Here is a 20281-nt window from a genome sequence, read left to right on the forward strand (position 1 = left end):
GGGGGGGGGAACGGACGGGACGGGGATGGGACGGGACAGTTTCTGGTCAATTCACATTACGCGCATGTTTTTTTGACAGGAAAACTCATGGCAATTAACTGTACTTGGTGCCAACAAAATACGCGTTGTTGCATTCAACAGAAGTCTTCAAACTTGACTGACCTAATCTATAAGCCATACTTACGACTTCAGAAGTTCAACTGGCCTTTCTCAAGCACGTTTCCATTAAAATCCATCAGACAATACTGATGCTAAACCATCAGTATTTCAAGAAGAAAGCAGAGCAAAACAAGGCTTCATTTTATAATTGTGATTTTAGCTGTACTATAGATAAAAGCACTGTACAGTGTAGGTACATCTGCTAGTGTAAGTACAACTCAGTGAAATTATTATGAATACTGGACATTAGTCTCTGGGGTGAAATCCTGCTAAGTCACTGGGAAGATCTGGCAAAACCCAAGCATTTAAAAAAAAAAAAAAATACAAACCACAAACCCAACATTCAGAACTGCATTTATAGATACTAAAGAATATTTGTAGCTTATATTTAAAAAAATAAAGTAACTTTTCTCCCCATAAAATAAGAAATTAAATCCTATTTTCACTTGCTTTGCTCAGCCCTTTCTTTGTCCTCTCCCAAGTCTAAACATTTCTGGCATTGGGGTGTACTGCCTTAGTCCTGTTGGTCCACCCTAAACTCCCAAGCATTTCTCTCAGCTGCCTGCCTGTCCTGCCTTGCCCAGAGCAGGGACAGGTGCATGTCTGCAAGCGCAGTTACAAAGACAGTGATACAGTACTATATTTTCTTCATATTACAGATTATTTCCAATCTTGTTTAGAAAGGACAGGTCCTCCATGTGTCTGACTACAGAAAGTCCACTGATCAGCTATGAAACACATCATGTGAAATCAACTGTAATTTGTAGCAAAGGTGATGACTGCAGCACTCGCCTGCTTCCTCTCAGTTATCCTATTTTACCAGCCCTCCTCCTATAAAGTACTGATTTTTCTAATTCAGAGAACAGCACAATATAGAAGACTGACAGGAAGTGCCCAACTTGACCTTTGTTTTTAAGGACTTAAACCATAACAGCACAAAACTGTAAGCATGTGCCTCACTGGCTGACCACCCTGAAGAAAACTGATGCACATTGGAAAAACAAAACAAAACAGCTCCAGAGCATATGGCTCTTTCATTTGTTAACCATTTAAATACAGAACACAGCTTTCTGCAATGATTCTTCATTTCCTGGAGCTTTCATCTCCATCTTCATTTAAAAAAACTGAAAATATTGCCAACATATCAATGCTGAGAGCTTACCAAAGTATGCACATCTCCTTCAATGGCTGTTATATCCCTTCGACTGATACGATGATCCCGATTATCTTCCCTGCTAAGTGTTTCATTCTTATCATCATCTTTAGAAGCAGAAATCTAGGATACACCAAGGAAACCCAAACAATAAATAATTTTCACATTTAGATATTTGCAGTCTTCAAAGTTAAGGTCAAGAAAATATGTAACTGATCAGGTTTCTCTCTCTCTACCCCCTAGCTATTCTTCAGAACCTAGCTTTACCTACAGGTGTAATTAAAATGTTACTCCTGCCTTTTCTAGATCACTGATGCAAATTTCCACTAAGAACGAACATAGAACCTTGAGTATCTTAATTCTTCAACTCAAAACTTTTTCATGCATAGAAAAAAAATACTCTTAGACTGCAATAAATAATTCCGTTTTGCAATCTTGTATTAAAAGTTTTTCCTCAACATTTCAGTTTTTAACTCTGAAAAAGCAGCACTAGTATGGTACTGTGGTGTACCACATGCCACTGTACATGTGTACACATATCCAGACATACACAAAACAACTTTTTTAGGAGGGGCTTGAAAAAGTACACAGTAGGTTTAATAAATTATTTCGGTAATTCCTTAGAAATTCCCAATGTAAAATTGCAAGTTTACATATGGTACTAGGCAGAGCCATGCTATTTGTCCTCTACATAACAAATTTCTATGAGGAAATTTACAAGAGAGTTGTGAAAAATATATTATTACAAATGGCATAGCAAAAGCACAGGAAATTTGTATTTATATATTCACTAAAGTTCTTTCTGATTATCAGATACATGAGTATTCTTTGTTGTTCTATACATTGAGTATCTTCCCTTACTCTTTTCATATATATGTTTGCTTAAATTCTTCTAGAACCAATATACTGATTTTTACTACTTGTTCTAAATTGTCCTAGAATTCAGTTCTCTACACTCAAACTTGCTGGTTTTTATCTGGTGTTTCTTTGTCTGGTCCAACCCAGGAAAAAGGAGTTCCTTCTGCTCTGTGCTCTCCAAACTGCATGTTTTGCTGGCAGTTGTAGCATACTTTTAAGCACCACTGAAGCACCCTTATTGACCTCTGTGGCATTTGGATGAGGGCCTAGATAAATAAGCTAGTAATAGAAAAAACAGTGCCATTTTCTTCCAAGAAATAAACCCCAGAAAATTTACATAAACAGCCCAGAAGTATCTGGAATGTTTGTGTTTATGACCACATTCAATATAATTCCATTGCTTTAGACTTAGAACTCATACAGTCTTCAAGAGAAAAAAAAAACACCACAACAAAAAGAAACAAGACAAATTTACCTTTGGGTTGACAATCTATTGTCTACCTTTTATTTCACCTGCTATACACATTGACAAGTACTATCAAACAGTGCAGCCTTGTTCCTCAGCAACAGATGAAAACTTAACTCAGACAATGTTAGATATTCTCAGGGATTTGGGTATTTTGAGTGATTCCAGAACAAACAAACATACCTCATTCCACTCAAACAAAATGAAAGTCCTGCTCACCTTAATTTTCAATGGATTGATTTCCATATCAGAAGTGCAGTTCATGGGACCATCAATTTCATACTGAACAATATATAACAGTGTGTAGTTTTTATATTTGTAAGGCCACTGCAGAGTCATCATCACCTTGCTGAATGCACTTGGACCATTGTTTCTCAGCTGATTATGAAAGTAAAGTTAACAGATGTAAAAAACCCCAAATAATGCCACCTTCTTTGTTAATGTGCATATAGTTGTTATTTTACATTTGAGCCATAAATGATACTGCTGCTACCGTTACCCCCAACCACTTCTGGTAATAGCATCAACAACTTTACCTAAAAATGGTAGCTAAACTTCAAGCCCCAACAGGCAAAACTTAAAATTCTGTAATTTGATAAAAATTACTTCAAAGAAAAGCTATATGGCATTAGGTTTTTTGCCTTGAAGAAATGTAACTTTTTTCCTTGAAAAAATCGGGGGGTTTTGGTAGTGGCATGAGTCACAGCCACTGTACGTGACTCAGCCAAGATACTCTGAGCACAGATACATACACCCATCAATCACAAAGCTCTCTCAGTAAAGTTTTATTTAATTAAACAATCTAGATTAAAGCTGTGATCATTCTTTTAAGGCAACTTTAAATACTTAAAATTTTTCAAGGCAAAAGATTTACAATAATGATTCAGAACAGCTGGAATACAAATGAGGATGCTGAATAATTTACAGCCATGAGTCATTTTCTGAGTTCAAGTTACTTCAAATGTTTTATCTAGATCTCGAAGGGCTAGAAAATACAATATGTGTAATGATGTAAAATTGAGATGCTTCTATTTGGCCACTCCTGTTACACTAATTGCAGGTATTCCGACTCTTCTTGCAGATACCAGTTATTGACGCAGCATTAAAAAAAATCTGTGTTTCCATACAAGAACAAAATGGAGAAAAAAATTGTAATTTACTCCAGAGAAAAGCTACACCAAATGATTTCTTTTCATTTATCACAGAACTGTATCACTGAAATTAATAGTAATCGCATACCTCATAGATATGCTGTACTAGAGGCCCAATATCATCTTCTGTTTCTGGATTCTCCTTCGGCTGCCAATTTGCAATAGGAAGGAATATGTGATCAGGAGACGACACACTAAACAGCAGAGCAAACAAGTCATTATTATAAAGTATGAAACGATAAATGTAATTCTCTAGAATATCTCAAAAAATCAACACGCTTAAAATACAATCTTCAATTTTTCAACCTCTATATATAAAAACAGAAAGAACAGAGGTTGAGTGGCTTACATATTAAATGTTCAATTTTCTTCTGTACATGAGAAGATGAACCTTGTGTTTAGAAACATTTTTTTCCTGTCCTAAACTTTGGATTCATCCTACAACATCTAGTAAACGATTAAGAGAATTAAGATACACACATATAATCCAAAAACCGCAAGTGTGAAATACTTCGATAATAAGAAATATTGATGATGTAGAGACTTATCAGTACAGTCATAAGAATAATTCAGCACGCAGTGAAAACAGTGAAGCTAGCAATAATGCTCTTCAGTCGTACCATCCCCGCACCTCTCAGATATCAACAAAATTAGATCACAATAATGAATGTAGTGGGAATTTTAGAAAATTATGACTCAGGAATCCGAGTTAACTGTCTAAGCAAAAGGACTGTACAGCTTTTAGGTGTGAAGTATAAATTTCTGGTAAGCAAAAGTAATAGAGGTAATGGAGTCATTACAATATTAATACTATGCTTAAGACTGAAGAAGGTGAGGGCATTGTAGGGCATTATCTTCAATAGGTTTTTCAACTTTGGTTTTAGAAAAGGTTTCAGGGGTTTTCAGATGAAAACCCAGTCAGTTGTGGAGGAGGAAAGTGACATGGAGAAATGTGTGCAACTGCAAAAATAAGAGTCTTTTTAAATTATTTTAAAAAACAACATTAGTAATAGAGGCACAACATTCCTTTTTGGAATTCATTTTGTAATTATTTAGAATTATTTAAGATCTGAAAGCCCAAAGGGTGGCTAGAGAGAACCATATTTTCTTTAAGATTAAAAATTCCCTAAGGCTTCCTGAAAACTTATGCAGACCTGAAAGAAAGTTTAATGAATATAAACAAACAAACATTCAAAGCTCATTTGAGAAAGACGTTTATTAAAATAGTATCAATGCTTACCCTCTGATTTCAACTGCTGCTAAAATAGCAAGGTCAGCCTGATAGAATGCTACTGGACTTAGATTGTCGTACAGGTTGGAACTGCAAAGAAAATGTTAATTTTTTAAATGAAATAAGCTAAGTATTAAAAAAAACCAAAACAACCCACACCTTAAAATAATTGTAATGTAACATCATAGCATGACTCCTGAGCCACTGCAGGAAAGCATAATTGCTAAAAAATAAGGAGCAGATTCCAGCAAGTTCTCACTTAAATGCATGACCATCCCACCCTCAGCGCAGTTTGGAGGTCCCTTGGCAGGGAGAAGTCAATAAAGGACACAAAGCTAATGCTGACTCTGTTCTTTAGCTGCCGCATGTAAGAAAATTCAAATGCCAGTGCTGTGGGATAACACCAACTATATAGCTAGCAGAGCCTTAAATTCCACTTTAGGACATCTGTTCTGCTCAGGGACTTGTTGGCTTCAGACTAGTCCCAGGGCAGAGAAGTATACTAGGACTACTCTTGCTTACCCCTCTTCACAGTGTTTAAACCAGTAAATGAATGCAGTTAACATCTGATTCCTACACTTCAGATACACCAAGAGATGACAGATATTAAGGCATGTAGAGCCATTCATACATAAAATTTCTTTGGACTTTCTTTGTAAACAGAGAAAAAGAAATACAGAGACCACTCCTATTCCCCTCAAAGCGGAGCTGGGAACAGTATTCTGACCTCCTCAGACACATCTGATTATTCTGTGTACCTTACTAAACAATTTCCTTCAGAAAGATCTCCTTGAATCCTCCAATTATTCTTCACTGCTACTGTAATCAAAAAATACATCCAACAGTGTTTTCTTCCCAACCTGTAAATACCTCATTCTTTCAGAGACTAGAGTTGTTCTGATGGGAATTGTGCCAGCTTTAGAAATCTAACTTTGTGAGTTTAAAGATAACTAATGTGATATTTAAAACCTTTTAAAGATACTACTTTGATAATGCCTGTCATGATGAACTGTGATTACCATGTTCAATTGCATCACTGTTCTTGCATCCATAAGTCATATAAGGAAATTCCTTCCATAAAACATGTAAAACGTTACAGGAACTTCCTTACTCTTCCATCTGAAGAGAACCATGACTTAAGCAACCTCACTGACTGTTTTTTCTCCCAGTGAAAGGTAGTTAGTGACTGCTGTTAGCCCAAGGAAGACAACAGACACCCCAGAGAAGATCACTTTCTGCAAAGAACTGGAGTCACATGCCACTGGCATTGCTTACTAACTGATGGAGAAGAGGGAAAAAAACTGGACAGCAATGTGAGATCAAAGAGATATTAATGCTGCCAAGGCCTTTGATCAGTATGGCAAACCACTGCAACTTTAAAATAGAATGGCAGGTTTAAACTTATTTAACTCTCGTAGATGGAAAACGCATATGTGGATGAGAATCATTTATTCACTGCATTAAAAAAAAATGAAGCCCTTAAATGGAAAAAAAAAAAAAAGCTTCTGGTCCAACATGGTGGGGGGGGGAGGGAAGGCAGCTGTATTTGTACTGTCCATTAAGCAACATAAAACTGTATTGGGTAAAGAGAGTCCTACTGATCACATATCAAACTCTTAAATATCACCTCCAGAAAGTATAAATTCAGATTTATATATCATATTTATATGAAAGCACTGTGCTCATCTTATAATTAACAGGAACACTAATGTTTTGTTCCATTTAATTTTTAGGCTCTCTTATGCTGGCTACTGTAAAACACTTAAAATGGTTCATTGCATGTTGCTTCTGCTCAGACCATCACATGCATTGCCTTTTCTGAAAGACTTACAACTCTCATCCTCAAAACACATGAAATTTGAAATTCTGGCTTTACATCAGAAGGAACTCATGAGCTCAAACATTAGTTTTAAAACAGGGCTAGAAACCCAAAGACACAAGTCATTCTGTGGCACTACGCAAGTGTCAGGAGATCACAATGGTATGCAGGTACAAAGCCACAAAGTTTTTCTTGAAACATTTTAAATGGTTTTGTTCCTCATTAGTGTTTCACTTGTGCCATGGCCTATCTAAAAGCTGTAAGTAAAAGAAATTGCATTCAAACAGAAAACTGTGTTTTCTTACATTTTTTTTCCTCTATTTTAGAAAACATAATTCATTAAAAAAATGCGTTTATTTTTTAAACAATTACAAGGCAAATGCCAGAGAATTAGTCCAGAGTGAAAGTAACTGCTAAGTTCACAGTCTATTTACTCAGCATGTTGTCTGCCAGGTGAGGTACATACTCATAGATTTCCGTACCTTCGGATTTGCAAGTCAAACTTCACAGAGGTATCCATTTCAGACTGCTGGTGCACACTGAAACGCAGGCCAGCTAATAGCTTTAGAAAAAAATCATCGTGGTTCAGTGGAAGCACAATAAAATACATGATAACAGCTTCTTAATACTATTATAATATAACAAAATTGCTTGAGGCTTGTGGTCATAAGAGAACACACACAGAGAATTGTCAAATAAAACTTGTTCAGTTCATCAAGACTAGAAATGTACTGCGCTCTCTGTACATTTCAGCTGATGCATCACTGCCACAAAATAGAAATGTAAGGTTTACATCATGCTAACACCTTTTGGTTCAGTCATTTTTACACATAACTAAGCCTTCTTATGTGTTGCAAAAAGTACTGTAGTCTAAGGAACAGGGCACGCTTTAATGATTCTAAATTCAGTTCCCAAGGTTTGTTCTAAGTCAGTGCATGATAGTTGCTTCGACATCTGTATAGTTCAGCTTGACAGACTTAGAAAGACTTTGGAAATAACATTTATTCATCTATACAAGAAGTCTTTTGGAAAAAAAGCACCATCAAAGTGTCTGTAATTGTGACTGATTTTCACTTTATTTCCTCAGAAGAAAAGACTTATTATGTCAAACTATCTTAGTAACTGCCAGGTCCCACTAAGAGTTTTTTAATTCTTCCAATTTCAGCTACATTTGGTGGAATTGCAGAGGTCTGAATTAGACAAAACTCTCAAACTTCACAAAACTAGGCAGAATAGAGAAGGACTATTAGGTTTCCACTAAGAGAAAGGTGTATTATGAGCTAGCTCTTTATTGGATACTAAAAAATAAATATCAGATAAACCTAAAGTGAAACTCATGAGGGACCAGAGTTCATTAATTCCATTGTTTAATGAACTACTCCTTTTGAGTTGCATCATAAAACTCATGAACACTCCTTTCAGCCTTCTATTTAGCTGAAAACTTGAAACCAATTACCACTGAGCTAACTAAACGTGGACAGCTAAATGTGAGCTAGATCTAATCTTAAATTCCTGTGAGTGAAATCCTGCCCAAACACTGCTGTGATTAAGAAAAATGCCAACTGCGCTCCTGTTTCAGCTACCAGACACCTGTTGGACCAAGCCTTACCTTAGTTCCTGCTTTCATGGGATTTCCCAGGTCACAAACTACCATGCGAGTTTGATTCTCTGTTTTAAATGCACATGACAATCTTGCTAAAGCCTGCAGTAAACCAGAAAGCAATATTAAGGAATGTCATTCTTCACATTTGGACACCTGGATGAAAATCTGGAGAAAAGTTCTAGGTATGCTGCATTAATTTTAATATAATTTCTCAGTCCTAACACAGTCAAGCACTACAATTAAATAAAATCTGAGTATAAAAGTCTCCATGGAGAGAAGTATTTTTGATACAAGATAGATGCTCTTTCCAAGGTTATAAAAAAAGACACTCATAGCGATGATGTTTTTTGTGACCTAAAGCATTTCTTCACCTGATTCTTTAAAACTTACGTGAGGAAACTTTGGCAATTGGGCAAACTCTCCATAGGAAGATAAAGACTGGAAAGCAAAATAACATGAATATTTCCTAGCTTACTCAAAAAGAGGTCTCAGAGGAGCTATCACATTTTGGATAAAGCCACAACACAAAGCTCTAGAGTAGCAGGGGCAAACTGGAGAACGAAACCAAGGCACGGTCCAATGTCTATGAAGGATGTGGTATCGAAGTTGGAATCCTTTGATATAGGGGGAAAATAGTTTTCACCTTAACATTCTGCAACTTTACAGATATATTGACTGATCATAGATTATACCAAATAAAAACAAGGATGAAGAAAATCTGAAAGTATGTTACTTATATACAGCTATAATGGGCTAAACCAAAATTTGGACTATACCAACACGTCTTCAAAGAAACACAAGTTATACAGACATTTTATAACACAAGGGAAAGTCAGGAAATAAATTTAATGTTCTGTCTAGTCAGGATAACTGACACTCAAGACTTTCTACATAGTTAGGTATGTATCTAGGAAGAGAATAATAATACCCAACATCACTTTTTGCCTCACAGATGCCCAGCTCTTTACCTAGCATATCACATGCTAAGTCTAAATTTAAATAAATTAACAAGGGCACTGTTCAAATAAAGACTTGTAGCAGATAAACTCTGTGTGTCAAGCTCCATCACACAGATGATTCTCCTCTGTTGCTAGGAGTACGCTCAAACTGGAACCATTCAGCAAGGTGTTATATAGCTTTAGGGCTTGGAAGAACCTTTTAATTTTTTCAGTGCTGTGCTTTAAGATTGAAGCATAAAAAGCACCGCTGACAGACCCTCTCCCACAGACTTCCATAGCAGTACCTGAAGTATGACTAGTCAAAGAAGATAAGATAGTTGGAATTTTACCTCATTGTTACGAACAACACCGATGAAATCTGCTTGGGGTGGAACGATGACAAAGAGTTCTGCTTCATAGGCTCCTTCCCCTTGATTCTGAGCACTGACAATTAGTGTCAAGGGATTGTCATCACCAATATATATCTGCTTCTGATCACTACAAAAAACAAGTGTAAAAAATGAACTCTGCATTCAGGTTTTGAAGTGTATTGAACTGATTGAACTTAGAGAAACAAGAGACATTTTGAAATTGCACAAAGACATCAGAGAAATCTAGAGGCAGTACCTATGCTTCAGGAATATCAGGAGAGCTCTACACTGTGTTTAAAACAAAAACGTGTCTATAATCACAAAAATGGAGCAAATATTACATGTTGTTTTGTAAGAATCTTTTTTATAAAATTTACAATAAACCACAAAACCACCGACGCTTTTATTTTTTTTTTTTTTTTACAAAGAACAACAAACTATGAACAGCTAAATCACTGTGTACATTTTTAATTACAAGCCTACTTAGCAGAGATACAAGCATACATTTGTAACAAAACTGATGGAAGTCTCAACTACAGAATACAGCCAAGACCTCTGTAATACATCTGTTCCAGATACAAAAAGAGTATCTTTCCAAACAATGTATTTTCATTTCACCAACTACAAGGAAACCAACTTGTGCCTGTACTGATGTAAAATGTTTCTGGAAGCATCTGCATGAATCAGTATGCTTGTGAGCTGTACTACCTACATACATGTGCATATGCTATACCTCTTCACTAAGGGCATAAAAAAACCCCACAGATGAGATTTATGAGTAAAGATAATACACTAAGAATGGCTTTCAGGCATACAAAGCACAAAAAGCCCAGGCTCATGCAATAATTATGAGTTAAAAATTGTTTCTTTTTTCCAGGTTTAATACGAGATATTACCAGTATCAACAATTTTTTTTCATACGTGTGACAACAGAGTCCTACTCCACCCCTTGCTGGATTAAATCATGCCTGTTCACATCTTCATGTGTCTGTCTGATATTAAATAACTGAACAGTGGTACACTGTTTTATGCTTGCTATGCATGTCCAGCCTAGCAAATATACAAATAAATACTGCATACTTATAGTGGGGGCTGGGGTGGGGCTGGTGGCGTGTGCTCTCCCTGTATTACCTGCTGAAGACATTAGGTTACAAAGCAGAAAATGGGTTTTCCTTAAATAAACATGAGTTTAGATTGTATACATGGAGGAGTCCTACTTACTTCAATCCTCTTAACAAAAGTATTGCAAGCTCTTGAAGTTCAGAATTCAAGTAGGGAAGTTACTTTTCCCTGTAGCATTTTTCTCATGTATTTACCTTTCTACTGAAACCTCCAGTTTTGGTTTGCAGACATTATCATCACCACAATCCAGCAGAATATGTGCCTATGCAAAAATCAAATGCATATTGTTGTAATAATTCCTGCATCTGTTCTATCGTACATTTCCAATAATACTGTTTCATCACCAAGTAAAATTTTCTAAATAGTTCGTTATGAGGTATCTTCATCTCATTAGTCTCAGAAGAGAACAAATGAATTTTTATATATGGAGGGCACTGTGCTCATCCTCCCACATTGCAATTCTAGGACTGATGTCTACATATCATAATCTTCCTTCCATACTCTGAATAATCTGTTCATCTTGAGTTGCATCTCCACTACCCTCTTTACAAACAAGTGTAAAAATTTGTATTAAGGGCAGAAATAGAAAAACTATGTTTATTAGCTTAAGAGAACTATAGGGATAAACATAATATACATAGAGCAGCATAGTATGCACAAAGGATGTAACACACTGACCCTTTGAGATTAGCACCTTCAATACTACTCTAACTGCTTTTCTCCAGTTAATTAGTATGCATGAAAAGGAAGTCCGGCACTAAGGAATAACATGTCAAAAAAGAAATTTGACAGAGAGAAGGAAAAAAGAGAAGACAAACATACAATAACCATGAATATTTCCATAATTCAAAGACTAAAACCCACATGTATATTTTGGTATCTTAATTTTTCAGAAGTCCTAAGATGAACATAAGTATTGAATAAGTACTGAAAGCTGAAAATACATTCTGGGTTCTCTCATCACAGATTGTGTAAGAAGTGTACCTGTCTGCTCATATTAGCAGGAGTGAACTGGTTGAGGATAGGGTGCAACCCTGTTGCATCTGCAGCTGTTCTGTAATCCAGACGATATTCCATAAAAATAGTAATAGGAGTTAGTTTGTCTCTAAATTCAGATTCATCCTGAGGAAACCAGAGATTTGAATTACAATTAAAACATGTGAAGAAAATAACAACAAAAACATGTCCTTCAAAAATCTCTATAGGCAACAAACAGTCATCCCCAAGAGCAATACCAAGCAGTATTTTTTTTTATTGTTCATACTGTAGTAGGAATGAGGAAGCCAAAACACCATTAAAACTTCTGAGCTCTTTTCAAACTAGATGATCTCTTTTCAGAAAACCTGTAGTGCTGACTTTGAAGACTGACAATTTTAGTAGCAACATGCCCTTTTTACAAATGGAAAACTGGAGTATATGGAAGTATTAAGTCATAGAACTAAAATAGCCAGAAGCCTAAAGGGCTATTCAATTCCACTCTTTCCTGTCTAACAAAATTTAGTATGCTTCTAAGATCCCTCATAGATACTCATCTTTGGACTTGTGATTTTTCCTTCCTAAAATTACTACTTGGAGTTGCTGACTTTCATATTGTTCATTTCAAATCATTCTGTTTATCAAATGTAAATCCTGCCTTTCAGCGTACTTGCAAACCACCTCTTAGCTTTACGTTAGCCACAGATTTTATCAACGTAAACTCTGCTTCATTATTCTAATTTCTGAGAATAATGGAAATTACTGAATCTAGAACAGCTCATTGCAGGGTCTTTCTTCAGAAGTTATCTCCTGTGGGCAGAAACCTATTGATAACTTAGTTTTAACTGGTTTTGCATCTAATTTAAGGTAATTTCATCTAGGTCATGTGTCAGTACTTTCTTTATGAGAATGTTGGGTGGAAAAGTGTTAAAGCTTTACTAATACTGAGATCTGGGATGTTTATTTCCATATAGTTCTCACTTACAAGGCCAGTCAAAGAAAAGTATTACCTATCCTCTATGAAACCTTAATGATTACTAGTGTTTTCATTGGGTTGGGGATTTTTTTGGCGAGCGGAGTAAGTCTTGTTTATGTTTGATTTATAAGTACTCAGAGATAGATCTGAACTGCATCTAACTTACATAGGTACACTTTCACATGTCTGTCTTCACTTCAGCCAGTGTTTCTTCTACTAGGTTACACTTTTTAATTGTGTTAGCATCTGCCCACATTTGTGGGGGCTAAAACAAAAAGACTGAGAAAAAGAAAACTTAATATTTCAGCCTTCTCCGTCTCCTCTGTTATTTGCTGATCTTTGCTTTTTAGTTGCAGACCCTTATTCTTCTTTATTCTTTTACCTCCAAAGTAGAAGCACAACCTCTGCTTATTGACTGTCATGTTCCTTGGAAATTGTAACTAATTTTATGCCTAGATGTCTTGTCCAAGAAGTCCATAACAAAGTTCAGAATTGAACTTCCAATCCATTTAGTGACCAGAACCTTAGTCACAATAATATCCATCACTCATCCTCTGACAGCAGTGATATCCCAGGACAGACATATGGTTTTAGTAACTTTAAGTCTATCCATTTGGCATGAAGTTTCCCTAGCATTTCTTTTTTCTATTTTTTTTAAACACCTAACACAGGGAACTTGTAATAAACAATGCACCAAAAATTATTTGCCTAAAACATAAATGGCTACTTACCCTCAAAAAGGCATCAAGTTCTTCACAATTCATTTTGCCCCCCTTTGTAATAGTCATGTTCTTAGAGTGGCTAGGCTGTTTGCTGTGGAGGAAGAGAGCTCTCCTTATAGCTCCTTTCTGCTTAAGTTTATCCAACAGCAGCTCCACTTGGAAATCTGTCCAATCCAAAGCGTTTAGGTTAGGGATGTTTCATTCAATTAAATATAGTGCAGATTCCTATCAGAAATGGAGCTGAACACTGGTTTCAGCTATAATGAAAACCTAGTACTTGGAACTTTTAAAACTTCCAGTTCTTCCAATACAAAATTTGTTACTACATTAGTTCTCAAACTAGTAACAAGCATTGTTGTTGTCCTAATTGGACTCTGCTTTTTCCTTAAAAACTGGAAACATAGAAGAGCACTGATAAATTTATAATTTATAATTGCTATAGAACTGCAAGAACAAAAGTTAAATTTCTTTTCCCCTAGAAAATTGTAAAGCAATCTTGCACATAACACTTATATTATTTAACTGTATTGCTAATCTAATTACTTCAAATATTTGATATAATGAAAATTAACATATGTAACAGCTATTTATGAATCTTCCCAGATCATACCACCTCCATACAAATCTTCCCATGCCATACAGAAAATAAGGAAAAGCTTTTATAATCAGTAGACAAAACCTGATTCTAGCAGGCTGTCTGCCACACTAGCAAATCCCTTAGAGACAACTTAAAAACCTGTTTGAAACAATCTTTTCCCATTCTGATCCAAAGAATCTGATGAAAAAAAATCAGTAATATCAATCAGAAGGTCAGGATTTTAATGTGACAAGTCCCTTGTGGCTTGTCTTTATTTTTCAGGCCTAAAATGCACATACTTGAATATTCTTGTCTAGAACTCCCCTCAACGAGAGTTGATCTCAATTCTGTAAAATACAAAGATTTTCCAAGACTAGTTCCACCAAGTGGTTAAGCATATGCTTAAATCCCAAGTATGCTCAAATCCCACTGACTTCAACACAATTTCAGCAAAAAAACTGCTGAAGACAGTCATGTAGACAGTTACTGAACTGTTAGGTTGTGCTGTAAAGGGTAGGCAACTGTTTCAATAATGAAAAAGAACAGTGACAGGTGCTCATGTCTGCAAGCAATATAAAAAGACTTTAAAGTTTTTAAACTAGTAGAACTTACTGAGTGAATTAGGGAGCTTTCCTTTGCCATCTGCTTTTAAGCAGAACTTTACTTTGAAGCTGTTGTGGAAGAAAAGAAAATATTTATTTCAAACACTTTTTTTCTCATTTTCTTCTAAAATCCTTTACTGTTTTTCTCAGTTTAAAGGTGTTCTCTTTCGAGACCACCCCAAAAAGCTATTCCCCAAAAGCTCACTCCCAAAAGCTATTATCTACTGGTGGGAGAGAAACTATAACCTATTAATAAGTAGACAGCAATGCAAAGCTTTGGAGTCTTGATTCATGTAGTAGTCATCACCTGTAAAGCAGAGTATTTATTCATGAAATCAAATGTGGCTCATTTATTTTTAAAGCTAGAAGGAACTGGCATACTGAGTTGAAAAGGAAGTTAGCACTAGAAAGGAAAAGTGAGTTTAGATAATCATCCAGGAACAAGAACCAAAACCACAGCAGAGCAGATCATTTCCCAAGTGTTTTCCATATGCCCACCTAAAAAGCAAGTTAATGGGTAAAAACATTGCAAAAGCTGTGTGATCCATTACCATCTTGGGAAGATCTTGCTCTACTCAACACTGACAACTGGCAATCTCTACAGGTAGGATTTAATTTAGGAGTCAGTCTAGCATCTATTGAAGACAATGTTGGTCCTCCCACTGTTGTCAAAGAGTTCTTATTTTGTATTGTCTGTTCTTTCAGAAAAATCTGTGTTTGATTGCCTTTTTCAATTAGCTGACTAGACTTCCTGAATCCTTTCAAAAGTGAAAGCTTTTGAAAATAAAAACCAAAAAAGTCCCTCCCCTCAAAAGGGAAACAAAGATACCCTGCTTACCAAGAAACTTTTACATCTGATAGTGAACAGGCTTTGTTTTCTGGGTTTAGAATGGTTGGGTTAACTTCCAGGGCAGCATTTACTCTAATAACTGGTCTAGCCCTGCAAAGAAAACACCCTCTTGAGCAGCATTCAACACCATGTTAGACAATACCCTCCCCATCAAATTGTGAAATATACACATACACACTTAGACAATATTTAGTGAAACTGCAAGAATAACAAATAATCACTGTGTTGATTAAGGAAAAGCAGGAAGCTTTTCTGGGCTCTTTCATTACCATCAGAGTCAGAACATGGACAACTGAGTTAAGCGGAAGTCCTATTGATTTCTAGCACAGAGAAATAAGGTATTTTCCCAAAATGAGCAAGTTTGGATGAGAATATCAGGATTGCAGAGCAATAGCTAGCAGCACCCTCTATGTGTCTGAATCTAGGAAACTGTCACTCAGAAAGTCTTGAAGACAGCTTATTTATATCTTAACTATAGATTATTGAGAAAGATAAATAACAGATAGCAGACTGTAGATTTACTCAGTGAAAACAACAGCATAACTTTTTTTTACCTCCAGCAGCTTGGAAGGTGGAGTAGCAGAATTTCAGACTTCTCTGGTCCTGCTTTCTTTATTAACTCAAGAATGCCACTGAGCTTTCATTCTGCTTGCACTTACGTAAAACCATACAGGGATACTTACCTATACAAAACAGCTGTGTCAACACCAAAGGCTCCAACAATCAAGTCTAGGAAGAAAGGAGAAATATTACACTTTACAATTTATTTTTTAAAATATGCTGTTAGTCAGAGGTGGGGCTACTGTTAAGTTATTCTAAAGTGACATTTAGAGCAAAGGACCTGGATATCCATTTTTGTCCACATCTGTGGCTCCTTTCAGCGAGTACCCAAAACTGGGTGGCATAGCGCGAGCGGCCCACCGCCCTTCAAGAATTTGAGATGGGACTGCATTCAAACCATTTGCTCTTCCATTATAGATATAGACAAGTCCTCTCTTGTCCTCTCCACCATACGGTGCAGCAACTGCAATATCTGTAAACCAAAAGAACAATCGTCAACATATCCAGACACAGACTAGGAGAACATCAATCAATAATTTCTGGTATTAATTTCAATGTGTATCAGTAGGGAGGAGATGCTGAACCAGCCTTGAAAATGCTCATCAACAACCTTTGTTTTTTAATTGGATGCTGCTTTTTGTAGAAAGTATAAACGTTTTACAAGAACATGTATCATAGATGTGTAATGGGGGGGGAGGGAGAAGGAGTAGTTCTGCAAACACTTCTGCCCTTCAGTAACTGACTTGGAGCCAAATCATATGGATTTGAGATGCTTTTTAGAGTATGAAACACTGAGAATTACTCACTGTTGGCGCCAAATCACAAAACTAAATGGGACTATCTGCCCATTTCATTAACACATGCATGTTTCTCCAAAGGGTGTGACATTTTAATAATTCTGGAAAATTTAAATCAGCCTAGAACAGCAGCATCAAATTCCAGTCTATCCTGATCATGGCCTGGCAACATGTTTTATGGAGAACTTCCAGTTAGTGCAATTATGCTATCTTTTAAAGCTTAATAAATTTAAGAGTACTTATTATCAATGACTAAAACAGTAATAAACAAAATGCTAATTGGACTATCTCTAAGGACAGCTTTAGAAGTGTACATATGATCTAAATTCAACATTTCTCCAATTGGTTCAAAGACCAAACATGAAACGCTACAGATATTAATTACACTATTCCCTCCTCTTTCCTTAAATTTCAAAAAGTTTCATGAAAAAAACAAGGACTCAAAAGTTTACCATTTTGTATTTTTGACTCATCTTTACAAACTTTATGAAAGAAGTAGAAATTCCAACCTTGCACCATACTGTGATGGAAAGCATTTTAATTAATGCTCCCAAAATGAAACAGAGCAGGAAAAAAAAAAAAGACTAAAAAACCAGACTAAATAATGGCAAAGTAATTACGAAGAAGCAGCTTTTGCTACGATTTTCTCATCTACAGTGTATATCAGATAGAAATATGATGGAATCAAAACATTTTTGGATCATCTCATCAAGTGACCGGATTTTTGGCTATTAGCTGTAACCTTTCTGATGTCTTCTGTGAATAGTTGCAGTGATACTGCATCTTCACACTAATTCTGTATACTATTAGCAACTAAACACGTCCCTTCCAGCCCAAACTATTCTATGATTCTATGATTTCATTAAAAAAAATAAATTAGCGCTACCTGGGAATATTAGCCTATTATAATTTTTGATCTTTCAGAAAATACTTAGCTTGCAAGCAGAATGGAAAAAACAAAAATGAGCATTTTTTGCGGAACTCAAATTCCTACCACTCTTTAGGAAACACTGGAGTACAACTTGCAAAACAAAATGCTCTCCCCAGGATTCCTGGAAGTCTCCATCTCAAAACTGTATGATTCTTGTCTGTTACATTGCTCTCCATTCCTAAGTGAAAGTAACAAGAAGTACTGGCAACAGGTTTGAGAGTCCACAGCTTCAGTTCTATCAGACTTGGACTTCTCATCCAAATACTTGCTCGAGACACTCTGCTCTTAGTACAGTTGGCTGTAGTTGTTATGGGATATTTTCACCAGATTCTTCCATTTTGAAATTAAAAAAAAAAAAAAAAAAAAAATCTAGACTTTTAGGAAAATCTCTTCTATCAGAACATTTTTAACCAGCTCTCTGAAACAAAACCTTCTTTTTTGTCATCACTGTGTTTCTGGAGAGGAAAATTGGCTTTAAGCAATGGAAACAGGAAAATTATACTGAAGATGTCCTAACAAGTCACAGTGGAGAGTCAGATATTTCATTGAAGTTTCTACTGTACTTATCACTTAGAAAGTAATGAACTGGCCAGTGTAACAGCTAAAATAATCCATGCTGTAGTTTAAATGGTATAGTCTCTGCTCGATGCATCCATGTAACTCCTGTTAGCATTCTTGGGAGTAGCATACAAGCATCGAAAGGAGTCTAGACCTTAGTGTCCAACATTCAGTCATGGTTAGAACGCCTAATGTTTGCGTGCAGAATCCACATTCAGTGTGCTGTCTAGATTTCATCTACAAACAGAAAATAGTGATCAATAAATGATGTCCTACCATTGAAGCCATCCTGATCTAGATCCCCCAGAGGGGCAATAGAACTGCTGAATCTTGCAAATATCTCAAAACCATTCAGCTTTGTGATCTGAAACCCTCCAGAGGCTCGTTGAAGGCAAATGGAAACTTGGCCGACCTCTTGAAGCTTCCCATCAGAACCTCGATCCATAAAAAGAGGGGCTCCAATAAACAAATCTGTGTAACTGGAACAAAGAAGGATAAGGTTCTTCAGTAACAGCATGAATATTCAGTTTCATTCTCTTAAGCATCAGTTAGTAGGACTAACTCAGCACTGAAGTCAGTATTATGATAGTTACCTATCTTTAAATTGCAACTGAAGGCAAATATCTATTGACAAAGTAAGCATAAATATACCAGAATTTAACATGTTTAAAGCATGTGAATACACATGTGTATTTATGTAAATAAACACAAAAACAAATCTACAATTGTTAAAACAAAAGTTGAGTGCTAGCAAAAAAGTGTGTTGCGCAGACACGTGTTAAACCAGTAATGAAGACAGAAATCTATATTGTCGGAAAGAGGTTTTAATAAAAGCTGCTTGTTTTCTTTCTAGAAACAAGTTGGGTGGCAGCGGGGAGAGGAGGACACTTACTTGTCCCCATTGATATCTGTGGCAGCCACTGAATACCCAAAATAGGCAGCCATCTGGAAAACAAAATTCAAACCAAACTTGAATTGTAGTGATATAAACACACAAACAAGTTTATAGAAAGCTGTATGGAAAAGACATTAATGGAAAAGACATTAGGGAGATGATAATGTATACCACAAAATTTTTTGATCCTTTCTCCTTGTATTTTCCTTTCTCTTCCTTAGTTTGTTGAAAAGTAAACTGATCAGTTACCTTCCCCATTCCCCCTTTCATGATCCAGTCCTCTTTACCAATTCTCAAAATAGGAAGCATTTCCTTCATTTAAATAAGATTGTTTTTCTAAGTAGTACTACAAAACTGGAACTCACAGAGCATACATTTTTAGGATACCTACAGACTGTATAAAATTTTTCTTTGGCACATCAGCTAGTAACATACAGAAAATTATATGTTCTAGTACCCTAAATACTGTCTCAACATGTCATCTTTCTATAGGAATAGCCTCCTGGTCACCCATCACACTGAATAAAGCTACATACCTGCTCTCCTGTGAAGTTGTACATGGAAGACATGTTTTTCCCATTGTAAATTGACACCTGCACACAAAGAAATACACATTACAGCATACCAACAATACTGATCATTTTACTTATTGTATGGTTTAATGTTTCAAATTTCCTACCATGCCCAGAGTTCTTGCTGCTCTTGGGACTCCTGATACAAAGTCTGAAATGTAAAGCAAGACACCCAGATAACATTCAGGTCCAAAAGCACAGTGACTTTGCTTGAACAGAGTAGCTCATTCCTAGTGCTTTACATATTTTTCTTGTGCACTGTATCATTTGTTCTATACCATTCATTTGAAAGACCTGTCCAGCCTATTAACATGATTTTTTTACTGAAGCAAGGGTCTTACCTTCTATGCCATCACCATTGAAGTCTCCAACAGCCACCGAATAACCTGATGCA

General features: G+C 36.1%; 1 protein-coding gene across 1 annotated transcript in view; it reads right to left on the reverse strand.

Annotated features, from left to right (window-relative positions):
- The window catches only part of ITGAV (integrin, alpha V), a gene marked incomplete at its 5' end in the record, with an annotated part of 51041 nt that overhangs the window by 7773 nt on the left and 22987 nt on the right, over positions 1-20281 (reverse strand). The window contains 19 exons of the mRNA XM_010583263.1: positions 1322-1435; positions 2856-3014; positions 3876-3981; positions 5028-5108; positions 7320-7399; positions 8447-8539; positions 9729-9876; positions 11066-11133; positions 11856-11993; positions 13554-13708; positions 14734-14792; positions 15562-15663; positions 16257-16302; positions 16415-16606; positions 18697-18899; positions 19313-19365; positions 19852-19908; positions 19995-20038; positions 20229-20273. Coding sequence (XP_010581565.1) covers positions 1322-1435; positions 2856-3014; positions 3876-3981; positions 5028-5108; positions 7320-7399; positions 8447-8539; positions 9729-9876; positions 11066-11133; positions 11856-11993; positions 13554-13708; positions 14734-14792; positions 15562-15663; positions 16257-16302; positions 16415-16606; positions 18697-18899; positions 19313-19365; positions 19852-19908; positions 19995-20038; positions 20229-20273 — 1943 coding nt within the window. The remainder of the gene's footprint in view (positions 1-1321; positions 1436-2855; positions 3015-3875; positions 3982-5027; positions 5109-7319; positions 7400-8446; positions 8540-9728; positions 9877-11065; positions 11134-11855; positions 11994-13553; positions 13709-14733; positions 14793-15561; positions 15664-16256; positions 16303-16414; positions 16607-18696; positions 18900-19312; positions 19366-19851; positions 19909-19994; positions 20039-20228; positions 20274-20281) is intronic.

Source organism: Haliaeetus leucocephalus, unplaced genomic scaffold (genome assembly GCF_000737465.1).
Source record: "Haliaeetus leucocephalus isolate CR32 unplaced genomic scaffold, Haliaeetus_leucocephalus-4.0 Scaffold880, whole genome shotgun sequence".
Taxonomy (NCBI): domain Eukaryota; kingdom Metazoa; phylum Chordata; class Aves; order Accipitriformes; family Accipitridae; genus Haliaeetus; species Haliaeetus leucocephalus.